The sequence below is a fragment of the Notothenia rossii genome (assembly GCF_949606895.1).
Source record: "Notothenia rossii genome assembly, chromosome: 7".
In the NCBI taxonomy this organism is placed as follows: Eukaryota; Metazoa; Chordata; class Actinopteri; order Perciformes; family Nototheniidae; genus Notothenia; species Notothenia rossii.
Window position 1 is genome coordinate 34,819,726 of NC_136905.1, and position 12,952 is coordinate 34,832,677.

General features: G+C 40.2%; 1 protein-coding gene across 2 annotated transcripts in view; it reads left to right on the top strand.

Moving 5' to 3' along the window:
- The window catches only part of LOC307012996 (uncharacterized protein), a 74,079-nt gene extending 62,493 nt beyond the window's left edge, over positions 1–11,586 (top strand). For both annotated transcript variants that reach the window (XM_079640219.1, XM_079640218.1), the window contains exon 2: positions 9,823–11,586. In XM_079640219.1, coding sequence (XP_079496345.1) covers positions 9,840–11,312 — 1,473 coding nt within the window. In that variant the 5' untranslated portion in view covers positions 9,823–9,839 and the 3' untranslated portion in view covers positions 11,313–11,586. The remainder of the gene's footprint in view (positions 1–9,822) is intronic.
- The last annotated feature ends 1,366 nt before the right edge of the window (positions 11,587–12,952 follow it).

The following is a 12,952-nucleotide window of genomic DNA, read 5'->3' on the forward strand; positions in this document are numbered from 1 at the left end:
AATACCAATGTCACACACTACAACACCCCTTGTTGTTAAATACCAACCATATGATCATGTTTGATGGATTTTTTAATATAATAATTGCAATCAATATTATATATATTACCTTTTAATCTATATAAATTGTATTTTAGTGGGAATGCTGTTAACAGCATTCCAACTAACTGTTATTCTACGGACGAAAAGTTTATTATTCCGCCGGTATTTTGGCCCTCTTCTCCTCCCGCATTGAACATCGCAGAAACTCCGTTCAAACATCAAAACGTTCAGCTCGGTCGGGAATCGTTGGCTATTACTTTTCTCATTCATAACTTTCATAATTCCAGAGATACATCCCATAATACATCACATTTTTAACATTGAAGTCAATGGAGAAAATCTTCAGACTTCAACAAATCTTCATGCAATTCAACTGCTAACTGTTCATTCATACTTTCGGCCATCATGGATGCAACTACTAGCCTTACTGAATTGTTGTCTACGTTTTCTTCTGAAATCATATTATTGGGTGATTTAAATTGGGACTGGTTGAGTGATAAATCTTCACAGTTTAAGCAGGTTTGTGATTCTTTGAACTTAACTCAGCTTATTGATAGTCCCACTAGAATAAACCCTGCCAAACACAATAACGATACCCTTATAGATGTCATTCTAACAAATGCAGCTCATAAGTACGTGTCTGTTGGTGTTTTTCCTAATGATATCAGTGACCATTACACTATTGCTTGCGTTAGGAGCACTAAGTTGCCCAAAGCCAAGGGCTATTGTACTCAGGCGCTGCTTCAAACACTTCTCTGCAGGCTTTCCTACACGATCTGGCGGAGGTTAAATGGCATTTCATAGCGTTAATTCCATCTGTCGATGTTGCCATCCAATTTTTTATTGATCACTTTTTATCGATTATTAATAGACATGCCCCCTTTAGAAAATTCAGAGTTAAGAATAGGAACACTCCATGGTTTACTAGAGAGCTATCTGATCTAATTCATGATCGAAATAAGCAATGGTCTTTAGCTAGAAAGTCTAACACTAGTGATGACTGGCTTCTTTTTCGTGTCCTCTGAAATAAATGTTCAGCCCTTAATTAAAAAAGCTAAAGCTGATTGCTATCTGAGCTTAACCACTGATTGTTTTAATGACCATTCTAAGTTCTGGAAAACAATTAAATCACTTCAGAACAAGAAGGTTTCTAGTTTCCCACAAAAACTGAAGGTCAGTGATTATTTTATTTCAGATTCAGATGGTATGTCTAATGCTTTCAATGCTCACTTCAAAAAGGCTGGTCACATTTTTGATGAGCAAAGTCATGACTCTCTAAATGGCCGTACTCACAGCCCTAGTCAAGAGATGAGCTCCCCTGTTTTTGATTTTGCTTCTTTCTCGGTCTCTGAAGTCTTACAGGGTTTGCATTCAATTGATCCTAAAAAGTCTGCCGGGCCTGACGGCTTCGACCTGTTCTTTTAAAAAATTGCAGCTCAGATTATAGCACAACCAGTAACTGATATTTTTAATCTCTCCCTGTCCACTCACACACTGCCAGCCCTGTGGAAGCAAGCTCTGGTATCGCCCCTCTTGAAAGCTGGTGATCCCACTGAGTTAAATAATTATCGTCCTATCTCAAATCTTTCTGTGTTATCAAAGATTCTTGAGTCCCTAGTTTCTACTCAGCTAAAACTTTTTTTAAATTCACACAACATCCTTAACCCTATGCAATCTGGATTCAGATCAAAGCACAGTACTGTGACTGCCAGCCTGAAAGTCTTAGACGATATTAAGGCTACTTTGGATAACAAATCAGTTTGTGTTGCATTGTTTATTGACCTAGCCAAAGCATTTGATACTGTAGATCACCACATTATGTCTAATGTTATGTTGTTGTCTCGTTTCGGTCATAATGCCATTCGCTGGTTTCAGAGTTATCTAACCGACCGTACTCAATGCGTCAGGTTGGGTAGCACTGTCTCTGACCCTTTCACCTTGGAGAAGGCAGTTCCACAGGGCTCTATTTTGGGGCCTTTGCTCTTTTTATATGTAAACAATATTTGTAATCAGATGCAATTTTCTACCTATGTATGCTATGGTATATTCATGTGCTCCTTCTCTGGATATGGCCGTTTCCAATTTAAAATCTGATTTTATCACGCTGCAACATGCACTTCTTGATTCCAAACTGCTTTTGAACAGTAAGAAAACCAAAGCAATGCTTTTTGCTCCCAAATCAGCGTCCTCTTGCCTCTCCATTGACACCCTTGATGTCTTCTTTGTTGAGTTTGTTGATACCTACAAATATCTTGGCTTTTGGTTGGACAGTAATCTGAATTTCAAACACCGTATTGAAGTTCGAACAAAGAAATTGAATTTCACTCTTGGCTTCCTTTACAGACTTAAATGTTGTTTTTCAACTTCATCCCGTAAAAGGTTGGTCTCTGGCTTATTCCTGTCCCAGCTGGACTATGGTGATACCATTTATGGATTTGCCTGTCCCACTGTCTTGGCCAAACTTGACCCACTCTACCATGCTGCACTGCGTTATATATCAAATGCACCCTATAGGACTCATCATTGCACACTGTATAGCCTAACTGGATGGTCCTCACTCACTATGCGTAGGATGCAGCATTGTTTTTTATTAATGTATAAAGCCATTTTAGGAAAGCTTCCACTGTACATATGTGCCAGATTTGCTCCAGTTTGTGACTTTTGCAACCTCAGATCCAGTGCCTTGATACGGTTCCAGGTTCCTGCTGTGCGGACTGAGGCTGGAAAAAGGAGTCTCTTTTATTATGGTCCTTGGTCTTGGAATGACCTTCAATAACGCCTCAAACTGACAGCACTTGTCTCTATAGCATGTTTTAAATTGAAGTTGTCAGAAGTCCTTACCACCAGCTGCTCTTGCAGTAATAAATAGTGCCTTTCTTACTGTCCTAATGTGCACAATGTTGTAACTGCTTTTTTCATCTTTTGTTTTCTTAGTTATGTTCTCTGTATTTTATATGTTTGTGTTATGTGTTATGTGTAACGTTGCTGCCTTCTTGGCCAGGTCAGCATTGTAAATGAGATTTTATCTCAATGCTGGTTAAATAAAGGTTAAATTAAAAAAAAAGATTAAATTAAAAATTCACTCAGACACCTCATTCCAACTTTAAAATGTTACACATCTTTCTGACATTATTCGTGTAAAACAACTTTTAAATCTGATTCTTACTTTTAGAGACATTAAACATTGTTCAGACCTTGTTTTAGAGGTTTTCTTCACATTTTAACATTAACTAGAGCAGGGGTTCCCAAACTTTTTCAGCATGAGACCCAAAACAGAAATGTTGTGGTCCTAAGGGACCCAAGCTCAAAAAATGTCATGCTTTTCCATAATATCTACAGTTATAAACAAAGAATGCAACACACCATGAATTTAAAATGTAAATGAAAATATTCATTTAATTATAAAAGTGCATCGCAGCAATTAGGTTTCTCACCATAACAACCTTCCCTTTGAGCTTGCCCAGAAAAAATAAGGATCAAAGCAGAAAGACGAAACATGGGACGTGCAGTCAAGTATATACAGTATAAATCAAATTTCAATTATACAATTATCAAAAGTGCAATATTAAGTTTGTCGCTAGCTCAAAAACTATGTACACACCATTTTAAACTATTTTAAATGAACAAAGAACAAACATGTTGTAAACAAAAAGGGACAAAACACTAACTGAAGTGCAGTCAAGTGTATACTACATCACAGGTGAAACCACATTTAAATTATCAGAAGTGCAACATTAAGTTTGTCACTAGATCAAAAACTATGTACACACATTTTTTAAACACTTTTAAATGAACAGAGCTGTTTTAAAACAATGAGAGACAAATAAACTCCAACACTTGGCAACTGATTAACTTTTTTTTTCTGGAGGCTGACTTGATAGGATGCCCTCAGTGCCCCTCTGTTCCCTTTGAATGCCTGAAAATAATAGAGAAGATATTATCATTAACATTGCTGGGTTATTGGGCGATTTTTAATACCAGCCGGCGTACCCTGTATACCCAATGTGGACCTGGCAACCGCATTTATAGCGCATTACATTACATGTTACTTGTTAGACGCTTTTATCCAAAGCGACTTACATGTTCAATACTGTGGGGAATCCCCACAGATTGATTTTGACAGGGTTGTTGCACAAAAGATCCAAGCGCGCACAGAAGAAATCTGAGAGCAGACATTTCACGAGCGCACAGAAACAGCCTGAGTGCGAGGAGAAGGTTTTAAACTGGAACTCAGGAAATCTGTAAGCAGAAATATATCTGAGTGGAAGCGTACAGTTTGAGCAGAAGCAGAGCAAATCTAAGCGCAAGCAGGCACTATTTGAGTGTGAGGACAGGGTTTGAGGGAAAGAAATACATATTCTGAACGTGAAATCAATAAAGTATGCTCTCAAATTTAAAGACCACACTCTTGAATAAAGATAGGGAATAACCCTCATATGTATTCCCATGTGCATCACACTGCAGCAGTCACGTCCGTGCGGCTGATACTTTCTCTCGCTTTCCTTCTCATACTTCCTGTCACTTTCCCTCTAATCTTCCTGTGGTTATTGTTTCTCTGTTTTCTCCCGGCCGTTTTAAAAACATTTCAGGCTAGTAAAAGTTGAAACACCGCTCTGTGCCGCTGCAGAATGTAGTGGACTCGCGGGTTGCGAGTAGAGGACGCGTGAGAGCGCGCAGCTGGCGGTCCGCTCCGGGGCTCAGTCTGCATTTCATCCAACTTTGCATTAACGAAACAATTTCACAACAGACCCTGACAAACTCACAAAAACACAAAACAAATGATTAAAATGAGTGACTTTCTTTTCTGCCATCAAAACACTGCTTCTTGAAAGACTCTTCTTTGCAGATGAAAAAATCCTTCGATTTGTCCCGATGCAGAGGATGTTTTGTTTGGAGATGCCGGTCCAATTTATTCATTTTCAAGCTTTCGTTACTGAGCACCTCTCCACATAAAACACACTGAGGCCGCTCCTCTCCATTTCTAACAGCTTTTGTGAAGCCAACGTTGAAAAACTCCTCTTTGTATCGTCTTTTTGCCATCATGTACGATCGGGATTAATCAACAGACAATAAACAGACAGCGCGAAAACTTTCGCGGGGGACGCGTCAGATCTGATACAAATACAATCTTTTATTTTTAGTTTATTTGTATTTAGAAAATTAAATCATTCAATATACAATGCTATATTGCATAATTTCATTTTCAAAATAAAAAATAAAATACAAAAATTATAAAACAATTGTATTTGCAACGCAGCCATCAGCTCTGACGCTGTGTGTGTGTAGCAATGCATTTAACTGGCGACCCAATCAAAATGGGGTCGCGACCCTGAGTTTGGGAAAGGCTGAACTAGAGTGTGTGATGTCACGCCTAGAGTGGAGGACAGCTTGAAATTCGCATTCATATATTTTTTTTAAACTGCCATAATTCCCAAACCCTACATTCCTCAAACATAATTTATCATGACAAACGTAGGAAAACATCTCGTAGCTTGAAAAATGACAAATAATTAAGCAAAAAATAATTAAACAAAATATGTTTTGAGGGCATGAAGTGACAAAAACGTTCAACATTCCTCCATTAAACCAGATATTTCCTCACGGTAGCAGCCGCACACCTTTAGTTAAACTGCCAAAAAGGCCACATTATTAACCCGAAACTACTCAAAAATTACAATTCAGATACTCAACTTCCTTGACATGCTTCACGTTTTGAAATTTCACAGATATCTGTTACGGTTCTTCCACAAAACGTTCACATGTAAGAGGTTTATCTCTCATTCAGAACAATGAAGCATTTGATCTATACAGAGCTCGTTAGCTCAACTATAAACACCTGTGTAATGGAGCACGATGATGTCATCTCTCCAACTGACATGCTCAGAGCAGCAGACTTCAGATAGCAGTGTGCAAACAGTCCAGCTGTGAAGACATCTACGGGACAGTTTTGAGATTTAATCAAATGCCGTTGGCAACACAATGGCAACACAATGCTCGCCTTGAAACACGGTTTTCTCATAACTTCAGTGAAAATACTCCAAACAGCCCAGAACTTCACAGGTTTGGTAACGATGCAGCCATCAACGCATCTAAGCGTAGTATGGGGTGTCATCAAATGCCGTTGCCATGGCGACGGACCACTCACCATGAAACACGATGTGGCTGTAAGTCCCATCGACACGGTCCAATCGTCCCCCAATCTTCACTTGTATATCACCGGTCCATGCCTCAACAGCTCTACACCAATTCTGAGATCTCACCATATGGCGTTTCCATGGAAATGGACCACTCGCCATGAAACACGATGTGGCTGTAAGTCCCATCGACACAGTCCAATCGTCCCCCAATCTTCACTTGTATATCACCGGTCCATGCCTCAACAGCTCTACGCCAATTCTGAGCTCTCACCATATGCCGTTTCCATGGAAAGGGACCACTCGCCATGAAACACGATGTGGCTGTAAGTCCCATCGACACGGTCCAATCGTCCCCCGATCTTCACTTGTATATCACCGGTCCATGCCTCAACAGCTCTACGCCAATTCTGAGATCTCACCATATGCCGTTTCCATGGAAACGGACCACTCGCCATGAAACACGATGTGGCTGTAAGTCCCGTCGACACGGTCCAATCGTCCCCCAATCTTCACTTGTATATCACCGGTCCATGCCTCAACAGCTCTACGCCAATTCTGAGATCTCACCATATGCCGTTTCCATGGAAACGCATCCCTCGCCATAAAACATGATGTCGCTTTAAGTCCAATGGACACGGTCCAATCGTCCCCCAATCTTCACTTGTATATCACCGGTCCATGCCTCAACAGCTCTACGCCAATTCTGAGATCTCACCATATGTCGTTTCCATGGAAACGCATCCCTCGCCATAAAACATGATGTCACTTTAAGTCCAATGGACACGGTCCAATCGTCCCCCAATCTTCACTTGTATATCACCGGTCCATGCCTCAATAGCTCTACGCCAAATCTGAGATCTCACCATATGCCGTTTCCATGGAAACGCATCCCTCGCCATTAAACATGATGTCGCTATAAGTCCAATGGACACGGTCCAATCGTCCCCAAATCTTCATTTGTATATCACCGGTCCATGCCTCAACAGCTCTACGCCAAATCTGAGATCTCACCATATGCCGTTTCCATGGAAACGCATCCCTCGCCATAAAGCATGATGTCGCTATAACTCCTATGCAAATGTTCAAAAAGTGCTCAAACTTCACAAGTGTGCTAACATTCCAGCCGTGGAGACATCTACGGGACAGTTTTAAGATTTCTTCAAATGCTGTTTGCTCGCCTTGAAACACGGTTTTCTCATAACTTCAGTGAAAATACTCCAAACAGCCCAAAACTTCACAGGTTTGGTAACAATGCAGCCATCAACGCTTCTAAGCATATTGTGGGGTGTCATCAAATGCCGTTGCCATGGCGACAGATCATTTGCCATCAAGTTAGTTCAGAAGTTTGCGGTTCAAATATTCTGCTGCTTGTCCAAGCCTTTTCCCTTTCTTTTCTTCTCTCATCACACATTCAAGCCCCCAGTGTTCATGTATCATTTCAATCTAAATTCTTCACTTTTTTTCGTACACATTACATTTCAACATAGCAGTTTAGCGTCAGATTTTCAGCATAAAGCATTCCCACGAGCAATTTCTTCAGGAATTGCATTCTTTAGTTACATTTGTTGTCACTATTTTTTCCACCTAGTTCTACAATGCCAGCCATCAGAGGTATACATGTGTTAACATCTCTTTTAGGTTTCATTTCTTATTTTTGTGAATTTCTATATAAAATGCTGATTTCTAACTGAAATGCTTATGTATTTTGAATTACATTTTCGTAGAGCTTTGACTTTTTCAGCTGAATAAATATTATAACTCTAGAAGGTTGTGTTCAGCATTGCCAGTTTCACTGTTGAGCTTTATGTTGTGCCCAGCATTCTCCTGTGCTCTGAAATCAAAATGTGCTGCATAAAACAACACTATAATAAACACTACAATACAACTTGTTATTTGACACACACAAGGTTGTTCATTTGTGAGTATAAATATACAACACAGGCTATATACATATATATATATACAAGTATAATTGATACAACTGTTAATTTGATTTGAGCTTCTTTGAAACATATATCTTTATTTATAAATGTATAAGTATGACGACTTCCTCGGGCGATATCATATGGTATAGCTAATTAATCTGGGTCAAAACGTGTTGTGCCCACATGCAAAGGTTGTAAACTCTGGTTTATCCCTGCGTGGTATTATAGTAATAGCAAACAGCAACGTTCAACTCCTTTAATGGTATATTGCATGGGCAATAAGAAGCTACAGAGACGTTAGTCTACGTCGGTAATATTAACTTTATTTAATACAAGATTTACATCATACAGCCCATGTAGTATAATATTTTACAAATGATGAATTACAGCAAACATGTGCAATATATCCATGGCAGTAAGACAATATGGGTCCCTTCTTATTGTGCATCCAATAAAATAACTCTCAGAATAACGTTATTAGCACATTTCTACAACTTGAGGAACAAATGTTTTTAATAAGGGCTATACAAGTATTCATACTGGGTAGTTTATTTCGTTTAAAAAAAATTATCCAACGATTTACAGACCATTCTTTCCCCATGTAAGTCAATGGGAAAAAGTGTTTCCGGGCCCAGCAACCTAAAGGCAGTGTAGTATCGCCGTTTGGCCACAACGAATATTCTACGGTTATGGCTAGAAAGGATCCGTCTTGTGTAAAACTCTCGCGAGAGTTTGGCTAAATGTCACATGGCTGAATGTTTACGTTTGGCAGGCAGCCTTTCAGTTACGATCGTTAACATCAGTGGGCCACAGCAACTGATGATGAGAAGCTAAACTATCTATTAATTATTTCAATTACAGGGAGTGTGATTGTTGAAATAGGGTGTTAGCGATCTTGCTGGTGTTCAAAGAAGAATGACAACACTGTAGATCACCAACACTATGGTTTATTTTTTATTCACAGGCAAGTCAACGTTGTCGCAGTAAAAGTCCCAAGATAGCTCCTGGTGCAATAAAATGTTCCCTTGCAGTGTTTTACTATTATGTCTGATGTTTCTCTATTAATATTGCTGCTGCATTAATGTGTATGTCGCATCATGTTACTGCTGTAGATGTGTTTCCGAGCCGCTCCGATTACAACGAGAGTTACAACGAGAACGTGACCTCATATTTACACTAGACGGATCCTTTCTAGCCATAACCATATTCTACTCAGAGTCAGGCGCACTTGGAACTCTCACATAGTGAGGTCAATGGCAGTACTCATAGAGTCCAGTAGAGGGCTCCACCTGTGCTTATATAACTAGGGTTACAATACGTTTCAGACAGTGGGTGAAAAGAGGTGCTGCAGCACAGGCAGTATGAGAAAAATAAAGAGCTTTTGAACATTAAAGCATGGAGATATGTCACAGTAGGAACAAAATACAAATATGAACGTGAAAATGTACACTATTTAGTATTTACTATTCAAAACATTTTAACCAATTTTTCTACATTCTGCACTCCATATATATATTGAAATGTTTTAGATTTGTATGTAGTCTCGCGGACTGTACAAAATAAAAAGTAATTCACTTCATTAAGCAAAAAAGAAATCAATGAAAAACACAAAACTTTTATCAAACATTATCCATAAAACCAAATAAACAAAGTTCTTTCTAACTATTACATTGCACAGAACTCCCTCTTCAATTACCTTTGTTGTTGTCATGTTTCAGGATCGAGGAGCCCTTTAATGGAGGCGGCTGTCGGGTTTGCACTGGGAGCAGTGGGAGGATGCATTCTGGGAGTGACAGAGGACCCAGTGGACCGGACCCTGACTGTGATGACTGCAGCCGCTCCCCTGAAACCACTGATGGACGAGGTCAGGACTGTGGGAGCTCTGGGGCTGGGGACCCTGATGGGGGCCACAGCACTGACCACAGCGATGACCTCCGTAGTAGCTGGTGTGATTCTGTCTGCAGTGTTAGCTTCAGTGTTTGTGGCCACCAGGAGCTGCGGCCCCACCCTTAAGGACTCTGCTGGCCTGTGGATCTCCGCAGGAGTCGCTGGGGCCGTCGGGACCACTCTTAGCGGAGCCACGCTGGGGATCTCTATTGAATGGATTGTGAAGAACTATGGCATGGTGGGCCTTCTGTTTGCGCTATGTCTATTCAACATGCTCAAACCCCTCCTGCACTATATATTTAAGATCCTCTGGCAGCAGGGAGAGGCCTGCTGCACTCTGGGTTCTATATTCTTGGACAAGGGAAGGGAACAGGTGGATTTAACAGACTTGGAAAACAGAAACAGAGTGGCTGTGCAGATAGAGCAGAGGATCCTGATGGTGGAGAATGGAGACAGCACGACGGATCACAGGAATACATGGGCCACTGAGCAGAGGCAGAGAGAGGAGATAGAGAGAAAGAAAATGGAAAGTCAAGAAGCAGAGATGGAGCAGAGAACCATCCATGAGTGGATCAACACTGTGTTGGTGAAGTACGTGGACTTTTTGGCTTTCTCTGGGATACCAATGACGGTGATTGCCGTGGTGACATCCGGATTCGGGGTGTTCGGTTACGGAGGACACCCATCCGTGTTTATAGTGCTTTTGGTTTTGGTTGCAGTCATAGCCTACTTCCTGATGAAATCTACGGACTTTAAGTTCTGGATGTTGATAGGCTGTATGGGGATGGTTGCTACATTCGTCGTCGCCATACTAACGCTACACGCCGGGCAGGTGGTGGTAACAGCGGCCATGAAGCTGCCACAGGCGGAGCAGAAGCAGTCCAGAGAAAAAATCAGTGCTCGTGTGAATCAGCAGTCCTCTTTAGAAGCTTTGAACGCAGCTTTCTTCGTGGCAAAATTATGCCAGTTGGGTTTGGGGGCTACAGTGGGAGGTCCGCTGGTGAGACGAGCAGCAGGAGAGGTGAAGGTAATAGCGGGGGCAGCTTTAGTGGCGGGGGTTTTACTGGCCGGGGTGGAGGTTTTAACCCCGATTCTAGGAGAAGGTGGAAAAGCAGGGGCGCTGCTGGGGGTGGTGGGGGCAGCGGGGGTGTCTGTGGGGGCAGCGGTGGCTGTAGCTGGAAGGTGGTCCTCCTGGGCAGGAACTTTAGGAACTATAGCAGGGCTGGTGTTAGGAGCATTAGTATTGGGGAAATGGCACATTGTCAACATCGGCCTGCAGGTGCCTGTGGCCTACGTCTTTGCTATGACCAATCCTTTTTAACACATTAAGAAACCAAAGGTCTGTTGTGAAAATTGTCAATGCACTATATGTTACCAGTGTGTCATTTTCATTATTTTCCTTTTTACAAGTACTCTACTGTAAAGGATAACTTTTTGCTTAGTTCCTTATTATTCTAACAATAACAAAATCCAATGTGCAGAGCCAAACGAACACTGAAAGTGCAACATTTTTTTGACTTTGCTTGTTATAGATTTTTCCTGTGTGCTATGGAGCTCCGTTGTAGTGCAAAAACTATTAAAAAACATCAATGAGCCTCACTGTTGCACTGGGAGAATTTTTTCTTAATTACCATGAACACACACACTGGGACAAACCACACACACCCTCCTACTGCACCAAGAACTGACAAGAGCACCAAATGTGGATTGTTCCAAAATCTGTAAAAAGTCCCCCAGTAACGTTTATAAAAAACTACAGATGAACATCTGTTTAATAACGTCTGACCTTTTTTTATTTAAATTCAACTTTGAACTCAGAAAGTATTAAAGGACGCACATTTAAGCATTTGAAAAATATAGAATAACAACAGGCCAGTCCTTTAAAGGTCCCCTATTATACTGTTTTTCATCAATATATTATAGGCCTCAGATATATACAAACATGTCTCTGAAGTGTTTGGCTCGAAATACCAAACAGATCATGCATCATGCATCCAATAATCCCCTCTGTTTCAGCCCTGTTTCAAAAGTGCTGATTCTCTGTCTTTTACATTAGATAAAAATAGGTTGCCACTCCTAACACCCCTCTGCAAGATATTTGGTTAAAAAGAACACAATGGTGCTCTAGGAGGAGATTCAGGTGATAAGATCTGGGGGTGTTACCTTGGTTGGTTATTGGCTAATGGTTACACAAGCTAAAGAAAATTGATCAAGACAAAAAGTGAGCAAATATTTTTTCCTGAAACTTTCAGAATCTCTTTACACAGAGAGGACACATGTTTATGTATAAAAGACATGAACAAGTGGATTTTGCACAATAGGTGACCTTTAAAGCTAAAATACATTCATTTATAACCAATACATTTGCAATAATACATCTTATTATTACATATTGGCATGCAAATTTGCTTTTATACGTCCTATTCATTGTCTCAATGCGTTCATACATCTTAAGAAAGTTATCACCAAACATTTCAAGAATGTTTTTAAAGAACGTTATATACTTTTCAGAAGAACGTTCTGGGAACCAAAATAAAACGTCCCGCTGAAAACATTTTAAGAGTAGTAGGGCATAATGTTCTAACAATATTATCAAAAACATCTTAAGAAGGTTATCAAAAACATCTTAAAAAGATTATCAAAAACATCTTAAGAAGGTCATCAAAAACATTTTAAGAAGGTTATCACCAAACATTTCAAGAATATTTTTAAAGAACGTTATCCTACCTTTCAGAAGAACATTCTGGGAACCAAAATAAAACGTCCCACGTCTTCCTAGAACATCAAAAACATTCAAAATATGGTGACATCAGATTTTTAAAACAACCTTTTCAAGCAAATGCAATGTTTTTTAAAGCGCTCTAGAAATAAATCTAACGTTGACCATGACCGTGTTAATATTTGCCATCACAGGAACGTTTTATAAAAAAAGAATAACCTCCTGAAAACATTATCCGAATG